Source organism: Sturnira hondurensis, unplaced genomic scaffold, assembly GCF_014824575.4.
Source record: "Sturnira hondurensis isolate 20B ecotype Veracruz unplaced genomic scaffold, ASM1482457v3 Scaffold0007406, whole genome shotgun sequence".
Classification (NCBI taxonomy): domain Eukaryota; kingdom Metazoa; phylum Chordata; class Mammalia; order Chiroptera; family Phyllostomidae; genus Sturnira; species Sturnira hondurensis.
In genome coordinates this window covers 12,847,287-12,868,843 of record NW_028080037.1, presented here as the reverse complement: position 1 = coordinate 12,868,843, position 21,557 = coordinate 12,847,287, and the positions used below count along the sequence as shown (strand labels likewise).

At 52.9% G+C, this 21,557-nt stretch overlaps 1 protein-coding gene across 1 annotated transcript in view; it reads right to left on the bottom strand.

Moving 5' to 3' along the window:
- Nucleotides 1-21,557, bottom strand: part of KIAA1671 (KIAA1671 ortholog) — a 169,375-nt gene that overhangs the window by 118,676 nt on the left and 29,142 nt on the right. The window contains exons 2-3 of the mRNA XM_037052366.1: nt 4,467-4,626; nt 1,102-2,691 (exon numbers count right to left, since the gene is read on the bottom strand). Of these exons, the coding sequence (XP_036908261.1) occupies nt 1,102-2,639 (1,538 nt within the window). The 5' untranslated portion in view covers nt 2,640-2,691; nt 4,467-4,626. The remainder of the gene's footprint in view (nt 1-1,101; nt 2,692-4,466; nt 4,627-21,557) is intronic.

Here is a 21,557-nt window from a genome sequence, read left to right as displayed (position 1 = left end):
GAAGTTTTTAACAACAAACAAGACAGGAGCTCCTCTCCCTAGACCAATCGAATCAGACTCTCTGGATTTTTTTTTCCAGGTGATTCTAAATGCTGAGAGCCAATGGTCTAATTCTGGCCCAGCTGGCTGCCCTAGTTCCCAGGCCGGGCGGGGCAGCCTGCCCAGAGGTCCTGCCCCCTAGAAGCTCCATCCCTGACGAAGTATGTGAGTGGCATGCATGTCATTATGGAGCCAGTGGACACGCCCAGGGGCATCTCCCTGTTGTAATCAAACAGCCACTTGTGGGAAAACAAAGGAACGAGAGACGTCAGAGGCTGGGCAAGCTTGGAAAACCATTACTCCAGAACAGGATTAACGATATCACTTACAGGTCCAAGGCAATGAGGGCTTCCCGTGGGCAGAGCGACCCCCAGCCTTAGGTCTCTGAGTCTCTATCCTTAAGGAAGGTCTTAGCGTCAGGAGACGAAGAAACCCAGGCTCAGTAGGGGAGGCGACTTGCCCAAGCTATCTTGACCCATCTAGTTTTATTCTGAAGGCCACTCATGGAGGTCGCCCCAGGCCATATACCGTATTTTGTCTGGCATAGGTTCAGCCACGTACCGTATTTTGTCACGTAGAACGCACTCCCATGCATAATGTGCACCCATGTTTTAGGGCTATCCGTGTATAATGCACATCCTTACTTTTCCCTCAAACAATGTGGGCAAAAAAGTGTGCATTACACATGGCAAAATACGGTAGTAAGTGTCTGTAGACTTTAGAAAAGGACAGCTCAGCCATGGAGACAGGCTCAGCTGGAATACGCCTGGCTCCCGACTTCCTCACAGTACTTTGCCTTTCCTATTCCAGTCTGTGAAATGGGCATGAGCTCTCCCAAGGGCAAAGATGAGAAGGGACAAGAAAACCGGGTTCCTGGCCTCACTGCTGGCACACACCTATCTCCTCTGAGGGGTGGCAGCTAACGCCACTTCCTCGTAAGGCTATGTGTAAACCTGGAGAGGAGGTATAGGGTGTCCAGCAGTTCCTCGTCCTGGGGGGGCCTATGGTGAGCAGTTTGAGGCAGCTTGGGCACAGTGAACCCCGTGGGACAATCCTACTTACAGTCTGGTCAAGTCCGCCGACAGCGGCCGTGCCTGGAATGCCTTTCTTCTGACCTCCGGCTTGGCCTCGGAGCTCTCGGTGGCCCAGCCTTTGATCCGCTCCTGGACGCTCACCCCTGTTTTCTGCAGCTCTGGAGCAGCTGATGGGGACTCAGGGGTGGCCAGTGGGGGCTCAGACCCCACTGTCATGGCCACGGCGCTCTCCTCCCCAAAGAGGCTGAGGCGCTTCTTGACGCTGCCCCTGGAGACCCACTCTCCCCTGGTCCGGATTTCCCCATCGGACGATCTGCTCTTGACTTCAGCCATTTCTTGGCCTTTCCCTGGCCTGGGTGAAGGGGACTCGGGAGCCTTCTCTGGCTCCCCATCCGGCGTGGCTCTCTCCTCCCCAAGCCTCCGGTCCTCGGTGGAGCTGACCCTGGCTGAGCTCTGCTGCTTAGAAAGCACCTTGTCCTTCCGTTCTCGGAGCTTCTTGGCCACCTCCAGGAAGTCTGCATCGGGGTCCCGAAGGGGGGCCTCTGCTTTGCCCAAACACGTGCCCTCCTCTTTGGGCTCTGGGTTGGACCACTCGGGCCCCTGCTGCTGGCTGATGGGGCCCGTGGTGGCCTCCTCAGCCACCTTCTTCAGCAAGACCTCTCTGCTCTCAAACCGGGCCGTGAGGTCCACGGACAGGGGCCTGGGCCTCCGCACCCACGTTTTCTCAGGAGGTGTGGGGGGTGCTTTCCCCACTGCGGCCGCTCCTCCTGGGCCTGGTTTCTGGGGCTGAATGGTCTCCACAAAAATGGCTGATACCGGCCTCCTCCTCGGGCGAGGAGGCCTGGGCCCCACGGCGGGGCTGCCTGTGTCCTCTACACCGCCGGTCTTGGCAGGTGGCTCCTCTGGGCCTGCCTCCTCTCGCGTGGCGGCTGGCAGTGTGTCCTGGGACAGGGAGGCCGGGCTGGGGAGGGTCCCCCCAGGCTTTCGGGCAGGCAGGGCAGGCTTGGCGGCCACCTCGGGCCGAGAGCCCGAGGGGGGCACCTGGGATACACCTGTGCTGGCCTCCTGCACCCCTTCCCCAGCCCGCCTGCCCAGCGTGAGGCTGGCTTCGGAGGTTTCAAAGAGGATCACGGAGCAGGGACTGGGCCTCAGGGAGGTGGCCTTGTGGAACAGGGACGAGCTTCTCCGCAGGCCCTCCCCGCCCCCCGCCTCCTGCCCCGCTAGGCCAGGCATCCTGGCACCCAGGGCCTTTGCCGCCGCGTCCTGGGGGGACCCGCAGGAAGGAGCCGGCCTGGCCGGGCTGTGCTGCAAGGATGCGATGGGGGTCTTTGCATCCGGGGCCTTCTCCCTGAAGAAGGGCTTGGGGGCCAGTCTGGGCAGGGGGAGCAAGCGTGTGGGGCTCCGCAGGGGGCCTTTTCCTTCAGAGAGCCGGGCCAAGGTGGCCCCGGGGGTGTCCCCCGCCTGGCAGAAGTAGGTCCGAGTCAGGGTCTCCTCCTTGGCGATCTCACTGAGGCCTGGCGCTCCTGTCAGGGTGGTTATGGAGCTGACCTCCACCCGCGTGACCATGGCTATGGCTGTGGATCCATGGGGACACAGGACACCCGAAACACAGACGCCACTGTCAACACAAAACAAACAGAGTCCGCTTAAAACTCAGCCCGCGTCTGGTCGAGAAAGACCGGAGCTCCGAGTTCTGGACAACAGCAACCTGCTGACCTCACCAGGCAGGCCCGGGCCAGCCTCCCCACCTCTCTGGACTGGGGGCTGGGGCGGGAGGGGGGTGGACTGAGTGGCTGCTTTTGAAGTTCCTTCCAGATCAAAGGGTGGGGGGAAGGCGCCAACATTCCCTAGGACTTGCTGGACGCAGCTCATCTCCAGGCCGGCTCTTGGGGTAAAAATGACTGTCTCCGCTGTACAGATACGGAAATCGGCTCAGACAGGCCCAGTGATCGGCCTGAAGTCACTCAGAAAAGCAGTGAGGTCAGGCGTCTGACCCAGCCGGACCCCACCCCCACGCTGCACGCTCTAGCATGAGCCCCAGTGACAGCACCCCTGGGTCCCCTCACTCGGGGCACCCAACTGCTTTCCCACCGCAGGGCCTGCCTCTGGGCACCAGGCGTCCCAGCTGATCCTCGTCCCCACCCTGGGCTGCATGCTAACACACAGGGGGGTGACTGTCCCAGCTCACAGTCACCTGAAGCCGGAATCCCTGAGGTCACAGAGTAGCTGAATGGCACTGAACCCAAGCCTCAGCCACCAACCTGACCCATCGTCCCCTTTCTGGCCCTTCCAGATGCCTTTTAAAAAAAGCCATCTTGATTTTTTCACTCACCTACATTGTTATTTGGGTTTTCTGGGGAACGCCCCCTGCATGCTGGCTGCCTTCGTCGTCTCAGTGTGAGTGACAGTTCATGGTGAGGGCACACCAGGCACGAGGCCTCTAGGCTGGACAGGGCATCCTGTGCCTTGTACATCACGCCAGCCTCCAACCCCACAAGGGGGGAGCACAGTGATGGTCAGACCTCATTCTGAGGCCTGGGTGTAGCCCCTTGTCCACCCAGCTCTGTATGACCTGCTCTCTCAAGTCAGGAGCCCACCTGTCTCATCAACCCCCCCCCCCCCACAACAAACCCACCAGGCAGGTAGTACCGGAAGCTCCATTACAGAGAAGGGAAAGGGCTCAGAGAGGGCATCCCATGTGCCTGCCTCCCACAGCTGAAACTTGACCTCCAGCCTTCAACCCCTTCCGCTCTACCTTTTTTCAAATTGTATTTTATTCCTTTTCTGGTCTTAAAAAGTACCACACAAGTCACTCTTCTTGAATCCTGCGTGTTCCTACCCCACCCCCCGGCCCCCCCCCATCATACCACCGTTCCGTTTCCAAAAAAACTGCCCCCCTGCCTGCCCCCTCCAGGTGGGCTAGCAGTAGGTGTCTCAGTTCAGTGCCAGCCTCCCGCTTCCCTTCCCGGGGCCCCGCACTGCTGCCCCCCGCTCTGACTCACGCAGCAGCCTGCAGGAAAGAGTGGCAAGCAGATTTTGATATTTTCTCTTCCTTACACGCGCGATGGTGCTAACAGATTCTTTCTCCTCAAGCCCGAGAACACTGTCTAGACAGTCAGAAGCGGAGGAGAGGGCGGATATGGAGAACCAGGGAATCTGAGAGAGGGAGAACTCTACCTGCACTGACAGGGTGCGGGGAGGGGGGGCTGCCCCAAATCAGGACTGTTCACCTTAACAGCCAGCCCGCGTGACCTGTGGAGACCCTGCTCGGGGACACATATGTAGCCCAAACATGACACGCAGGACAGTAACAGGGCTCAAAGGACAGAGAGAAAAGTCCCCAGCAGAGCCCACAGGCACCCCCCACCCCCAGAACATACCAGCCCCACTTACCCGAGCCGGCGGGCCCTGGCTGGGGATGTGTGACTGCCAGAGGAAGCCAGCCGTGTCACATCTCATCGCAACCGGGGCTGTCCCCACACTCCCATGGCAGAAGCTGGCGGGGGGCGGGGTGGGGGGAAAGCTCGTCCCTGCAGGCTGAGTTGCAGCAGGTCTGGGGAGACACAGGATGACAGCCTCAGCCCTGCGTCCCGGCGATGTGCGTGCAGACGGTGCCAAGGCACTGGTGTCTCCTGCAGCCTGGCCGACTCACGCTCCTCTCGGCTCTCCAGCACTGCGGGCTCAGGCACAGGTGCACAGAGAGTGCGGGGCCGCAGCAGGGGGCTCCACAAAAATCTCCCCCGTTCCTCTGCTTCGTGTTTACTGAGCACCTACTACATGCACAGAAGCGAACAAGAAATGTCCCCCCCATTTGGGGAACTCCCTGTCTTACGCGAGAAGCACACACATGCAAACAACCCTAACTCTGGGCAATAAACACGATGGCTCACAAAGGGGTACATGGGGGGCACAGGGCTAGGAGGGTTCACTGCCTAGAACTGGGAGTGGTGGTCCCGGAAGGCTTGCTTGGCTTAGAGGAGACTCCGGAGCACTCAGGTGCTGGCTGATTTGGGAGCAGTGCTTGTACACTGCACCTCTTGGAGGCTCTCGGATGCCTCCCCAGGGCCTTTGCACACACCATGCCTGCTCTCTGAGATGCCTCTCCTGCTCAGACACAGGCCCACCCTGAGGTCACAGCTCAGACCACTGACTTCATCCAGCCTAATACAGTCTCTCTCTTACCTGCCCACGGAGCCCCAAGGATACACGGCAGGCCTCTTCACAGCTACAGTTACATTTAATAGTTCATGATGCTTCATACCAGTCCTTCCCACTCCACACTAAGCCCCCGGAGGGTCCCCTGAGTCCCTGCAGTCAGCACAGTGGCCTGGCCTATAATAGCACCACCTATGTAATTACTGAGCAAATGCATAAATGAATGAAGAAATATTCTCCTGGCCCCACTCCCCACCCTCCCAAGATGCTGCATGAGTACAGATGTCAGGAGTCTCGGCACACACAACACTCTGGGACATCAGATGAAGTCTCTGGCTGTGGCACGCCTCGGGGTGGCCAGGGGCCGAGTGCTACAGGATGACAGGACCAGAGAGCTGTGCAGAGTCCAGCTGGACGCTCAGCCACAGTAGGAGGCCCCGCCGGTCTCGCTGGCCCACGGGGAGGAGCCCCAGGGTCTCGGACAGGCCACTGTCAGACGCCTGCAGTGCCCATATGAACCCCACAGGGGCAGCCCAGCTCATCTGCCCAGATGTGGAAGGGCTGCCTCTCTGGAGGACCTTTCCTGGAAAGGGAGTCGCCATGAGCGGTCGCTGCCGACCCAGGGTCAGGGGCACCCAAACGTCACCCGACTCTGGCCTCCCCAAAGCTGTCCCAGCAGCCAGGCCACAGGGAAGGGAAAAGGAAAGGCGAGAGAAGTCAGCCTCTTGGTCCACACCCCTCGCAGCCAGAGAGGTGTCTCTGTGATCTGTAATCTGCTCAACATGCTCAGGCTTCCTCTCAAGTTACCATTTGAAATGCCTGGTATGTAAATATGGCTGCACGAATGAATCCATGAATCAGTTAACGAGGCAATGAACGAAGGGGGGAAAGTTTTAAACCGCCAGAGTGAATGGCTAAATAACAATTTGAAGGCGTTCCCAAATCTGGAGAAACCCATGATTCTCAGGTGTTCGCTTAGCCCGTTATGAAATACAAAGACACTTATTGGAAGTAGATGCTTTAAACCCTACTCTCAACGCATCACATATGTTCTGCTTAATTTAAGACATGGTAGTCTCTTCCAAAACATTTCAGAAGCCCACACAGTGGCAAGATGCTACGCATTCCTGGAGTGGGCCTCACTTGCTCTTTTTAAAATTTTTTTTATTGATTTTAAAGAGAGAGAGAGGAGGGGTGGGGGAGGGAGAGAGAGAGACATCGATCTGTTGTTCTATTTATTGATAGATTCATTGGAATGCCTGTCTGTCTGTCCAGCTCTCACATGCACTCACATACTTGATTCTGGTATGTGCCCTGACCGGGGATTGAACCGGCAACCTTGGTGTATCAGGATGATGCTCTAACCAACTGAGCTACCTGGGCAGGTTCTTGCTTGCTCTTTTAAAAATTATTAGTGCTATGGCTAAAGCCAGGTAAACAAGAGCTCCCTGGAGAAAGCTGGGACACCGAGTATGAGCCACCTCTTTCTAGTCACCATGCACGTTGCCCTGGGGGACACAAGGGCAGCGAGGCTGCCCTGGGACGTCAGGAGGCCGCAGGAGCCCAGGAGACAGGCATGTCAGCCCGACCTCGAGCACCTTAAGCAGGGGGTGGTGATGGGTATGTCTCTGCTTTTTGCAAAACCTGCCAGGTCCACTGGCTTGATTTTGCTGAACTGATTTGCAAAATTTAAAATTCCATTTCCTGCAATTTCATGCAGAGAAAAGTCCCATTTTTCCTGGGAACTGAGTCACCAAGACCAACAGTGGCTGAAATTGGGCGCCATTCAACAGCACTCATTTGTCCAACCTCTGGAACTTCCACACCCCGGGCTCCGGGCTGGGTGCCGGGGGTGCAGCGTGGAGCTCCAGGTCTCCCGGGAAATCTGAGGGAAGCACACAGGGCCGGAGAAGCACTTCCATTCAGAACCGAACGGTGTGGCAGCGTTTCGCTCCGATTCGGAGGCGTTGATTTGTTCTAACAGCTGTTGCCAGTTCTTCATACTCACACCCTTCCACCCGATCTGGGAGCTCGCTCAGCTCAGCCGTCTCTGGGCGCCGTTTCCTGGGAGCGCCACCATCTGCTGAGGGGCGCGAGCCAGTCCTGACACCTTCCAGCGTCTTCCGGAATGTGACCTGGGCTCCCAAGTCTGCAAATCTGCGTGGCGCACTGGGCAAAGGGCCATGTGTGTGCCCGTGTCCTCCCAGAAGAGCCGGGCTGCAGGAAATGTGTGTGGCTGGTCCACCCACAGGCCCCAGATGGAAAGTGCCTCATGTCGCTGGAATGTAGGCATCCTCTCTCCTCCATCCCCACGGCTGCATCCTTAGCTCATTCTTTCATTCATCCCCAAATGCAATGATTGAGCACCCACGAGGTACCAGGCTCTGGGCCAGGTGCTGGGGACAAGGCCTGCTCCTGCGGAGCTGATGGTCAAGAAGTGGGGGACAGACAATGAACGTACACAAGCAAGATGAATGTTTGGATGAATAAGCACACAGAATGTTAGATGAGGGACAGTGAAGGAGTGGCCAGGGAAAACTTCCCTGAGAAGGGACACTAAGACCCGCCTCCTTGCTGACATCCCTGTCTCTGCTGAGCCTTCTCTAATCTGTTCTCCTAGCAGCGGCCAGAGTGGTTCTCTGGTAGGTGAGCACCACCACCTCGCTGCCCTGCGCAAAGCCCACCAGGTCTCCCCGCCGACTTCTGGATACAGATCGAACATCTTCCCTGAGGCCCAGCAGGGTCTGGCTTCTCTGCAGTCCACCAGCTCCAGTCTAATGATTGACACCTCCCATCCGTCTGTCTGTCTCTCACATGCACTCACATACTTACAGTGAACCCCAGACAGGTCACAAGACATGCTGTGCTTTCCTTCATCTTCAAGCCTCTACACCACCATTTGCTACTACCGGGCTGATCTCTAGCCATCCCTCAGTTCTCAGCTCCAAGCTGCCACCTCCTCCAGGAAGTCCTCCCTGATGCCCCACATGGGTTCAGGTGCCTCCGGGGTGCCCTGGTATCCTACTCCCAGTGCTTCTCTCTAGCCAAGCACTGATCGTGCACCTGGTAACTGCCTCTGTTTCCTCCACTAGACCGGGGAGCTCCTGGCAGGAAGGTACCCAGGTCCAGTTCACAGTTGCATTCCCAGGATCTGACCACCATACTGGACACAGAGCCAGTGTGCAAAAAAATACTTGAAGAGAGAGCATCCCTGAGAGAAGAGAATAATAGTATCCAATGCAGACGCGGGTGTGGAGAAACAGGAATGCTCACGTTCTCCCAGGGCCAATGTAAGTTATAGGAGCAATTTGGCAATATTCACTTTCCACTAACATTTTTTCGAAACTCCATCAAGAGGCAGGCATCATACCAAGTGACTGTGGGTTCTTTCTGCCTTCTCCCATTTAATACTCTCAACAACCTTGTGCTTTGCAAATTATTACAGTGCTACAGATGAGGAAAATGCGATTCAGAACACAAGCCAGGTCCCACACTGGTGAAAGTCGAGCTAGGCTCCAACGCTCCAACTGCCAATCAGCTGTTTTTCCCCAACAGACCCCCACCCCGAAAACACACATCGCTTTTTGACTCGGCAGTCCCACTTCTAAAACTTTATCCCACAGAGGCACCTAAAGGCAGAGAAAGCCACGCACCCAAAGATACCCACGGTAGCGTTATCTACCCAAGTACAGAATGACTCGGGGCTCAGGGTGATAACCCTTATCTGTAAAGAACTCAGGGCTACTGCAGTGTCACAGAAATTGCAGTGTTGGCAGACAGACAGACAGACAGACAGACCGACCTCCGGTTCCCCGTCCTCCCAGGACAGGACAAGCGACTCAAAATCCTGTCACACCACCCACATCCGGACTCTGGGATCAGGAAAGAGGGTTGCTATGGCCGTGAGAGCAAAAACTTAGCCATGATCGACACCCTGTGCAAAAGGTGACAGTGTCTCAGCTTTCTAGTGTAAGGGGCTTATCCTGCAGCCCTGGGAGGGGAGGGGCGGGAGGAAAAGCACTGTGGATAATCCTGTGGGCTAGGGTGACAGACAGGACATCACCCCCCAGTGGAGACTGTGACAATAGTTAAGACTGTTTGTGGTCAAGGTCTGGAAGAGAAAGACAAATGAAAAAAGAAAGTGTCGGGGACCTGGGTGGAAGGGCTGGTATATTTTTTTAATTCCTTTTATTTTATTTCCACTAATGTTGTTCGTGTAAATAGATTCCCTTTTCAGCAGCCCCACCAGAGGCTTCCCTCTGCACTGTGCTCTCCCCATCAATTCAAAACAAAGAGCTTCTATGGCTCTAGAGCTTCTAGAGCTTCCAATCACTTTTGGAAGCTAAAAATCAAAATAACTATTACTTACTAAACCCTGCCAACAAGTGATTTATAAGGATTACCCACTCAACAATCCCACGTGGAGGGTCCTGTTATGACCGCACCTTAGAGATGAGGAAACTGAAGCTAGAGGCATGCAGCGACCTGACCCTGACCCTGACCCTGACCCTGACTCTGACCATGGGAGGCTGGAGTCACACTGTACATCCCACCTTCCTTCCCTGTCAGATTTCTTCCGAACTTCACAAGGAGTTAACTACAACACCTGCTTCTGTGATGTTCACGGGCAAAGGAAACTCCACTCCCATCAGGGGAGCCATTATAAAACAGAAAAAAACAAAACACAGAACACAAGTGTTGGCACAGACGTGGAGAAGTTGGAACCCTTGGACCCCACGGGTGGGGATATACCGTATTTTTCAGACTATAAGATACACGTCCCCCCCCAAATTTGAGAGGAATAATGGTTGTTAATGTGGCTGTTGAGTTGTTTACATTTACATTGGTGAAATGCTATGTTATTTATGTTATTAAATATTGTATCACATTTTTTGCTTCTAAATTTTTCCCTATTTTCCTCTAAAACTTAGGTGTGTCTTATGGTCCAAAAAATACGGTAAATGGTGCAGCCACTGCGGGGACACAGCACGGCAGTTCCTTAAAAAAGTCAACACAGAATCGCCACGTGACGCAGCAACCCCACTTGCAGATACAGAGCCAAAGAACCGCAAGCAGGGACTCAAAGAGACCTGCACGCCGTGTTGAAAGCTACATCGGTCACAACGGCCAACAGGCAGGAACAACTTGAAGGCCTACTGACAGATGGATGGGCGAACAAGCGCAGTCTGCCCACCCACACCCCAGAGTACCACCCAGCCTTAAAGGGGAACAGAATTCCGACCTGCGCTTCATGGATGAACCCGAAGACGCCGTGCCAACTGCAATAATCCAGACACAGAAAGACAACTGCTGTTTGGTTCCACTAACACGAAGTGCCTGGAGTAGCCAAGTTCAGACACAGCAGGTCGAATGGTGGTGGCCAGCAGCTGGGGGGTGGGCTCAGTGTGTAGTGGGGACGGAGTTTCAGTCGGGGACAACGGAAAGTTCTGGAGGGGGTGGTGCTGATGGTTGAGTAAAAATAAAAATGAACTTAATGCCACTGAACTGTGCACCCAAAACAGTGAAGACGATACATTTTATGCTGTGTATATTTAAAGTTTATTTTGTTTATTATTATTTTTTTTTAGAGAGGAAAAAGGGAGGAGGGTGAAGAGAGGGAGAGGGAGGGACACTGATTTGTTGTTCTGCTCATTTATGTGTTCATTGGTTGATTCTCCTATGTGCCCTGACCGGGGATCGAACCCACAACTGTGGCATATCCGGACGATGCAGTAACCAACAGAGCTACCTGGCTTGGGCTATGCTCTGTATATTTTAACCATGAAAAAATTAAGAAAGGAAAAATCAAATGTAAAGGAAACCTAATGCTTGAACTCTAATCACCATGTGACTCAGCTCCCGGGCAAATCTCCATGAAGAGCCCTCATGGTCCGCACTGGGGTAGCCCCCCGCCCCCTGGGAATGCAGCAGGAAGCAAAGGAGACCCCGCTCCCAATCACAATGGGTGACACAATCTAGAGGGGGAGGAGGAAATTAAACACCATAAAATAGGGAAGGGGTGGTGCCTGGGTGGGGGCGGAAGGCAGGACTAAAAAGCCCAAAGGAGGAGCAGTCAGGGATGCCCTCCTGGAGGAGGTGGCATACCGACTAAGACTGGCAGGAGTCAGCCGTATGAGGGAGGAGGTTGGTAGCAATAGCAGGAACACATGTGCAAAACCCAAAAGTGTGGGAGAAATACAGTATGAGCCTATTTGCTCGCCCCCCCTGGGGCCAGGTAGGGCTGTCTTGGTGAAAAGTACAAGAAGTACTACAGGTCAGAAGTACTACAGGTCACGCTCTTTTCAGCGGCAGCAGAGTCCCACTGAGAGCACAGAACCTGGTCCAAGCTCCAGAGCCGCACAGTTTGAATCCGTGTTCACCTGCGACAGACCACTCTCACTCTCCAAAATGTCCACATTTGGACAACAAATTATTTCACCATCCTCCTTTTTTTTTTTTTGAATTGTGGTAGAAATCACATAACATAAAATTCGTCTTTCCAACCATTTCAAAGCACACGATGCCATGGCCTTTAGCAAAGCCACAGTATCGTGCAACCATCACAACCACCCAAATCCACAACACTGTCATCCCCCCGGAGGAAACTGGGTACCCGGGAGGCAGCCCTGCTCATTCCCCAGCCTCCGGGAACCACCAATCTGCCTTCTGCCTCCGTGGATTTGCCCCTCTGGGTATTTAATAAAGACGGATCACACAGGATGTCTCCCACCCCAGTTTTGTCTCAGTTGCTCCACAAACCTGCAGTGGGAACCTGGGTGAGCCCCCCAACTTGCTTGGGGCCTCGGTCTCCCTGCTGGTGAAAGAAGAGGTTGAACAAGGGGCCACTGAATTCCCTGTGATCTTAGAGACTGTGATTCGGACCTGCCCAGACTCACCGGGTCTGTGTCAGTCACCTCTCTCCGCATTTGGCTCATCCCATGGAGCCCCGCTTTCTGGATTCGGAGACATGTGGTCTGAATCTCCCAGTCCCCCACAATTCCTTCTAAACAACTGGCGCTCAGTAAAGGATTATGGGGGACTGCATAAAATTCTTACGCCCCCGTTGACAGAAGAGTGAGGGCTAAGTGTCCTACTGAGTGTGCCCGATTTCTCTAAGAACTGCCTTAATTAGCATAGTCTTGGCTTCTGTGTAAGGACATCTTTACACCCACAAAAGGGTTCTGTGGTTCATTAAACAGGTTTGGGGAACTCTGGGTCCAACAGTGGTAATAAACTCGTGTCCTTCCTGCAAGACTCTTCGGAGCCTTTAATGTGCTAACGTGCATTTCAGACACTCCCACGTCTCGTCCGAACTGCTGCACCCCTTACCCTGGTCTGCTGCAACGGCTGGTCCAGAGGCAGAATGCTACAACTTATCCGTGAGCTTCTACTTAAACATCCGCCTTTTCAGTCTTCCTGGGCCTGTTCCTTCCTGCTATTGGTGCTATTTCTGGACTGGCTAAAGCACTCACTGAAACCATTAATCAAGCTGCGTTTTTTGGTTGGTTGGTTTTTCCCTAGACTGGCAAAACGGTAGTCCTCAGGCCACATCGGGCTCACTGCCTGTTTTTGTAAATAAAGTTTTATTGCCACACAGCCCATGTATTTACATATCTGCTCTAAGGCTTCTTCCAAGGTACCCAGCCAGAGTTGAGGAGCTGGCACAGAAGCAGTTTAGCCCAGAAAGCCGTAAATAATTTGCTCGCCTGCCTGTTACAGAAAGAGTTTGAGAACACCTGCTCTAGACTGTGGAAAACACAGTCCCCTGAGAAACTGGACTCAGCCAGGGAGGTGGTGGTCCCCTCTTGAAAACACCCAAAGCCCTGACAGTCCTCTGGCTGTGACCCAGCCCGACACCAGACCTCTTTAAGTGCTCCGCACAGTGACCACAGAGAATGTACGAAGACAGCTGAGCAAAAACGTGTTCCACAACCCCAACTCTAGCATTCCGATGTACATCAACGTGGGCATGTCCAACGTAAATGGGAACTTTTTGGATAAAGGAAAAATGAATCAGACCATGGATACTGTTTAGGGACTTGCTTGTTTATGTTGTTTGATTTTAATATATGTCATGACCGCCTTCCCCATCCACAGCTGCACAACCACACGGCCGATTCCAAAGTGCTTTGTGCACTCCACTACAGGAGAGCCCCTCATTGGATAACCCATCCCCGGATCCATAGGTTGTGTCCAATCACAGGCTATTGGACTCGTCCAGTGATCGCCTACATACAATTACTTTCCTGGGAAAAATTTTGCCAAGAAGTGGGCCGGCTGGTGAAAAGGGAGCGAACGTTTTTTAGAGCTTTGGATAGATGCAGAAAGGACCCTCCCCACCTAAGGGAATACACCCCTTGTTTACTTAATCCAAAGCTTCAGAGGTCGGGATTCCCAGCCTTTCCAGGGAGACGGACCCAATAAAGATGTGCTATAAACGGGGGCCCTGGCTGGCCGTGCCCTCTCTGGGAACCTCACTGGCTCTGGTTTATGACATAGTCATTGCAAACTTGACTGTAAAGTTTGCCGGGAGGATTAGAACAGTTCAGAGAGAGAGGATAGAGCCCAGAGGCCACATCCGGCCTGGCCTGGACAGGAGGGCAGGAAGGAAGACCCGGCCCTGGAACTGAGGTTCACAGCGGAAGAAACTAACCTCCAAGCTCAATTCAGCACCCCTCACAGCACAAAGCTGGACTCAGAAAAACGGGATCACACGCGCTCCCTCTTTAGAGAGGCCTTGGAGTGCCTACTGCGTTTCACAAAGAAAAAAAAATCATACCTTCCACATACAAGTAAATTTCTGCAGGAATGTGCTTGTTTTGGCCTAACAGCTGTGTTACATGAAAAAGCTCAAACCCTGGGAAGGTCTGATCATGATATTCCCCAGCTTTAAAACAAATGGCTCCCATCCTGGGTGGTGTAGCTCAGTGGATTGAGCACCGGCCTGCAAACGAAAGGGTCACTGGTTCGATTCCCAGTCAAGACACATGCCTAGGCTGCAGACCAGGTCCCCAGTGGTGGGCGTGTGAGAGGCAACCACACATTGATGTTCCTCTTCCTCTCTCTCTCCCTTCCCCTCAGTCTAAAAATAAATAAATAAATAATCTCTAAGACAAATGGCTCCAATTGCTTTGGGCAAGGTCAAGGCCCCCCCAAAGTAACGAACCTGGTCTATATGCAGGCCCTGCCTACTATACTCCCAGGTTCCTGAATAGGTCCCATGACTTGAGTGTCTCTTTCATTCAAAAGCCCTTTCATTTGCCCAAAGCACACCCAGTCAAATAGCCAGCCTTTCAGAACACTTTTAAGAGACACCTCTTCCAGGAAGCCTATCCTGATTTCCTGGCCAAAGTGACTTCCAACTTCTCTTGGCAATTGACCTGATTCTAACACCTTGTCTCAGAGATAAGACTGAGGTTCTCTCCCTTGAAGGTTTACAACTCCCCTCCCCAGCCAACCCAGGGCACAGACCCCTTCATTCAGGGTCCCCCTTTCTAGAACTTACTCAATGCCTGGCACATGGAAGGAGAACAGGACAGTGCTGGGTTCCCCAGCAGCGGGAGGGAACCCCTGTGGCACACCAGATGGTTTCAGGGAGCACTGGGGACTCCTTGATGCCCAGGCACAGCGTTACGCATCTGTGAATGACATTCTGTGAAAGCTCCTTCCTGCCTGATTCCCGTGGGGCCTTCTCATGGAGTCCCAGAGTGGGTCTCTGCCCGGGACCACCCTAACCCCCACATCTCTGTCACCTGCTCCTCCCCGGACTTGGGAAAGAGCAGAGAAGCCCAAGCTCAGACCATCAGTCGCAGCAGATTTTAAAACACAATTTTATTTCACTGCATGTAACGTTGCTGTGATTTTGTATCTAAGGCAAGTGACACGGGCTTTCTATTCACAATAGAGATTTTCATAAAGGTTGTTTTAAAATTGTATTTAACTCTTGAAAAAGTGGAAAGTTTACAAATAAAATAATGGGGCAGGGTTTTGGAAATCACCAGTACAGTGGAGTCAAAAACTGCAGATGCAGGTTCTCCAGCAGCTCCCCTTCTTAAAGCTAACAAGCCAGACACAAGCTTCCTTAGTCTCCTTTGCAGCCAGGAAGGGCTATGTGATCCAGTGGTGACTGAAGAGACATAAAGAGAAATGGCCAGAAGACGTCTAGGGAGGCTTTTGCTAGCTGGTAAAATCAGCAGACGCAGCTTGTAATGCTCCCTCTCTTCCTTCCTACCTGGAACAAAGATGTGATGCCTGGAGCCAAGGCAACTATTTTGGGACCATGAGGTAACAAGGGCTACTTTAAGGGTAGTGGCATGGAAAAGATACCTGATGACACAGCTGAGTCACTGCACTAACTCTGAATCATTCTCCTCTGGAATTTTGTTGTTGTCATATAAAAATAAATAATAATAATGCACTGCTTGGGTCACTTTTAGATAGTTTTCTGTTATATAAAGGCAAAAGCATTCCTACTGAACATAGAGAGTTCAGTCAAGTTGGACGAATGGACAAATGTCTTCTAAGTAGATGCGGTGAACACAGGGCCTTTGACAACCACTTTACCTCTGAAGTCCAATGACACCTACTTCAAAAGACTCAGGATTAAAGGAGATGGTGTATGTAAAACACCTATCGGTAGACTTGGCACACTGTAGCTTTCTGCAAATCCATGATGAACGAATGACTGAAGAAACAAAGAGCATATGAAGCCTAATGAAGGGATTTGCAGGTTGGCAGAATATATGTGGGCGGGGGGTAAGGAGAGGATCCAAATTATTTAAGACCTAAAGGAATAGCTCTCTGATGAAGAAATTTGGGAGAGACAGTGATTCAGGGGGGTCCGCCCTCACCTACGCTCAAAGTGTACCCATTTCACAGCTAGGGAGAGGAAAAGGAAGGACAATGGGCTAAGTGGGTACCGTTTGCAAGGCTGCCTGAGACCCACTACCAGCCTGTCAACTACACAAGCTCTGATGAAAGTTGGAGGTGGGGGGAAGTACCAAAGAATGTAAACACCAAACGGCATCCCCCAACCAGGGTACAAGAAACACCTAGCGAGCAGTCGAGACTGAACCCACATCCCAGGGATACAGTCCCCGGTCCATCCCTGGCCAATGCACAGCACCCATCCCACCCCCACCAGCCATTCCCGTTTGCACACTGTCCATGGCAATGAACCTGCAGCGGCACTGACATGTCCTCTCCTGGTTTTCCCAGGAGAATAACTGTGCCTCCCACGCCCTCCAGGCAGCCAGTTCCTCTGGGACTGGCTTCCAGCACCCCGTAAACCTGTCGGGGCCTGGCATTGCCAGCCTCGGGGCACAACAGACAGGCCCTGCTCCTGGCACAGAACCTGGGCCTCCTCTGAAGGTGTGCATGCACCTGGCCCCACCACCAGAAAGAGACCCCAGTGAGCTGTTCCAAGTTTATTCAATTGCTTTGTCCTCCAACCTGTTAAGTGCTGGGCCCTGGGAAAGCCTGGCATTAATAATTACCATCATCAAATCACTAATTGAGCACTGATTTGGTGCCAAATGGCACATTAAATGGATTTCCCCATTTCATCCACCCTCTGAGGTGGGTCGTAGGATTAGACCCACTTGATGGATAGAGATAAGGCCTAGGGAGGTTTAGCAATTTGCCCGAGGGGTACGGCCAGGACTTGAACTCAGGCAACCACCCACTCCTTCCCACCCTATTAATCCTGGCAGCCTCAACAGTGTCTGTTTCTAGTTGCTGCCCTTGGGCTGGGCACTACGCCGAGGGCTCTACATTTAATGAATTAAATTAGATCAGTTTAATTTACTATAATGAGATTAATTTCTTTTCAAAAAATTAAAAATTTATTTTAATCTGTTCAACAAATGACCTTCTGGGGTTGATAACATTATCCCCATTTTAGAGGAAGGCAAATTGAGGTTTCAAAAGGCAAAGGTGAAGCCAATCGTTTAGTCAGTTAGCTGACCCGGGATTCCACTCACGCTATCCCCAGAGTCTAGGGGCTTTGCCATCCGTCATTCACCCCGACCACCTGGCACAGGCACAGCCCGGCCCAGCTCTGAGCAGGTTTCCAGGCAAGTATGGGGGTAGAGCCTGCTTGTCATTAGAGCACAGTCCGAGGAAGCAGATGGGGCCGCAGACAGTAACCGCAGCAGAGGTGACACTGAGACCCCCAGGAGAAACAGTTTGTTATAGACAGAATAATGCTCTCCTCAAAACCGGTGACTCCGCTACCCTACCAGCCAAAGGCCTTTACAGGAGTGAGGGAGGGAGGGCTCCACCGGAGGATTATCCTGGATTACCCTCAGGGCCCGACGTCATCAAAAGGGCGCTAACCAGAGGGTCAGAGAGAGAAAACGAGATGAGGCTTTTCGGAGACCAGAGTGCCTTGGGCCGCAGCCCAGGGATGCTGCAGCCTCCAGAAGCTGGGAAGGGCTGGGAAGCGGGTTCTCCCCTAGCACCCACAGAAAGAACACACCCCTGATACCCACTTCAGCCTTCTGACCTCCAGAACTGTAAGGGAAGAAACCTGTGTTGTTGAAACACCAAACTGTGGCAATCTGTTGCAGCGGCAACAGGAAAATCACACAGAGTTCAACCTGGCTGTGGAGGGCTTCCTGGAGGAGGCAGTATGGTGCTGAATGGCTGCCTGACTAACCTCAAAGTTCATTTCGATGGAATTCTTTGGGCCGGTCCCCCCAAGGCCACCAAAGGCCTTCACCACCCATTCCCTCTCATTAGGCCTTTCAAAGCAGCAAATCCTCAAAGATACATACTGACCCTGCATTCTCCACGTAGGTACCAAAACTTAAATGACCATGAACTAAAATCAAGTAACAATTTAAATCCAGAGCCTCAGTCCTACTGGCCCCATTTTAAGGAATCAACAGGCTTGTGAGGCGAGGTAACTTACTAGACAGCGCAGAAAGTTCTACCAGACAACACGGTACCATCCCAATACACAGATGTATAAATCGAGGCTCGGAGACACAGAGTCACAGGGGCAGGAAGGGGCAGGAAGGGGCAGGGGGCACTCAATCCCCGGATCTCCTCACCTCATTCTCAGCTCTCTCAACACAGGGCGCACTGGCTACAGGGCTGGCTGGCCCAATTTGATTTAACAGAGCCACAGATTTACTCACCTGTTGCATCACGGAGAACAGGTTATTCTGACCTCTCTGTCCCCCTGCCTTAAACACAGGTGGGGAGAGGAGAGGTTCTGCGTAATGAAAGGCTCCGCGTAACGGGGGCCCCAGAAATGAAGCCCTTCATTCAGGGTGCAGAGCACCTGTGGGTCAGGCCGAGGGGTGCCACCTGTCCCGTGGTCAGCCCTTGCCCCTCGGCCCCCAAGTCCATGGTCATTATCAGCTACTACACAGGGCACTGACAAAATCTCTGCCTCCAGGGCCAGAAGTCTGCGACATGTGCAGCAGGGTGCCAGGGTTCAATCGCCCAGGTGACCTTCGCCACTTAGAAGGAATTCTCTTGGGATTCACTGAGTGACATATGGAGAGGACAATCGAATGTTTACACTTTCAGTTAACAGCAGTTAAAGAGCTTCGGGGGGGGGGGTGGTGGAATACAGTTAAAAGTAAGTTTTAAATTCCTTCCCGGGTAGGTGGGGGAATGGGTGGGTGGGGGACTGAGACGGGAGGGAGCTTTCTCAACTTTAGTCTAAACTTTCGTTCTGAATCTTGTGAATGTGCTACCTAGCCACATACATAAGAGTTAAAATTTAAAGCATTTAGGTGCAATACAGACCATTAAGATCCCATTTCTCATTTTATACAGACAACGTGGATGGATGGGTGTGTGTGTGTGTGTGTGTACATGAATATACGAATATATGGATACTTAGGGAAAGTGTCAGAAGAATATATAGGAAATGTCCACAGAGGTTAACTCTCAGGATGGGAAGATGAGACTACAGGTGCTTTTAATCTTTTTGCTTAGTTATAATTTAAAACTTTTTTACAATAACAACAACAAAGTATTTCCTTTTTTTATTGCAACAAAGTAGCTTCTGTTTATTGAATGTGCAGCCTGCTTCCTGTGAAACACGTCGCAGGCAAGAAACCTTTCTCCCCGCAGCCTCTGAGGGCAGGGAACATTTTACTCCCATTCCCAGGGAACATTTTACTCCCATTCCCTGATGAGGAGACTGGAGCTCAGCGGGGCTGAAATCAAAAGCGCACCCTCTCAACTCCTCTGCTGGGCTGCCTTCTGCTGTGTCTGTAACAAAGAAAAGCTTTGAAAATGCTAAGTGGAAGCACAAAGTGGAACAGACTGAATTTCCGCACAGAACACAAATGTCAGCGTGTCCAAGCCTTCCTCCAGGAGGGCGCTGCAGGCGCCTAGACTGCGGCCCCTGTGCCGCCCCACTCACCCCCCCAACCCCCCGCCCTACAGGCTGAAGGCTGCTTGCTGAGGGGGCCTGTGACTCCTGGCCCCCACGTGGCAGGCCAGTGCACACAGGCAGCCCTCCTCCCAACACAGGCTGAGGGACCTGGCGCACCATTACCCGCCTCCCTTCCTCTCTGAGGTGGGTGACTGGCACTGTCCTGTTACTGCACCACCGGCGCCCTGCCTGCCACATCTCGCCTCCACACTGCCCAGCGGTGTTCCCCGGGGCCACACCACCCCCAAAGAGCCACTCATGCTCCTGGGAGAGCCCGACCAAACTGCACCTGGGAGCTCAGCATCCCCGCCCCTGCCTGGTGGTCACCAGTGGGGACTGGGAGCAGCCCCTCTCCCTCAGCTCACACCGACAGCCAAGCTCTCCCTAGATGCTGGGGGAAACCTCCCAGTGGTTTTCTTCCTGAATCATTAAACCACGGCACCTCCATGGCGAGTGCTGAGCCCAGAAAGGAGACGAGACCCTGCCTGGGTTTCAGGGCCAGACACGGGGAAAGGGGAGGCCCCAGACGCACCTGTATTGGAGAGGAGGAGGTTTCCAGGGCAGAGGCGGGGGATGCAAGCCAGTCGGAATTACGAGTAGAACTCGGGGTCCCTGCTTCATGATGGGGTTTTTTATATAAGATGTATATACATACATATGTGCATTATCTGTATTTACAGGTGTTAACTAATATTTGCATATCCATGTGTACTGTATATAATCCATGTACCATAATGCTTACTATTACATATTTACAACATGTACTTATTTGTATGACATAGATGCCCCACATACTTATCTACACAAAATCAAGAACGTTTCTGCCCACAGGTTCCGTAAGCTCGGGCTCTCCCAGCTACAGGGCTCCAGCATTAGCTGCCAACACGACCGCACACAGGACATCATCTGAAAACCGCCAGCAGCTCTCGCCTGCCCAGCTCTGGAGAAAGGCCAGACCAGCCTGGCCAGTCAGTCCAGTCCAAGGACTCATGGGTTAGCATTTTTGAAGACAGAAAGTGCCCTAAGGATGCTGAGAGACCATGACCTGAATCCAATCCTATTCAATCTGCCTCTCCCATCTCTATTCCAGGGCCAACCTCTCTCCCCAGGGCCAGACCAGCCCCCTCTGGCCAGGAGGACAGCCCCACCTCTGTGGCCCCCCTCCCCATGCTGGAGGGGCTTTGACCTTTCCAAAAGGCAATGGGAACGCTTCATCCCCTACACAAAAACCTTTCAGCGCGGTGAAGCAGCGAAGCTTCTGGAAGAAAACACGGGATGAACTGATCTTAAATAAAATCAAGCAAAACTTCTGTTCATCACAAGACAGCATTAAGAGAATGTAAAGGAAGACAGGGACTGGGATAAAATATTATATCCAAATGATACCACAGGTGGTACGTAGGGGTATTATATTTGTAGATGTAATTTATAACACTCTGTAAAACAGTATGTTTTATATGTGCACACACATGTGTACACACACACACACAGATCACCAAGGGCTCTGTCCAAAACATATAAAAACTCTAAACCAGTAAGAAAAAGACAGTCTTGCTGTTTTTCATTTGCTTGTCTTTTAAGACCAAAAGACTTGAATAGGCACTTTGCACACACTCAGAAACAAATCTCCAAATGCTCAATCCACGCATGACAAGACGCTCACCTTCGCCGGTCATCAGGAAAACACGCAGAGAGATCCGACCCCACGTCGGCCGCAGTGGCCGAAGTGGCATACACGGACGGGAGCCAGTGCCGACAGGGGTGCGGAACCGATTCTCAGTGGGCACAAACCCTACAGAAGGCTGCTTGGCAGAAACTTCTAGAGCGGACCTACACCCCTAACCCCTGACCCAGCAGCCTGAGCAAGTGGCCGGCAGGCACCAGGGCGTGGGTCGGCAGAACGCGCAGCTTCACGCAGGCAGAAGGGCCGC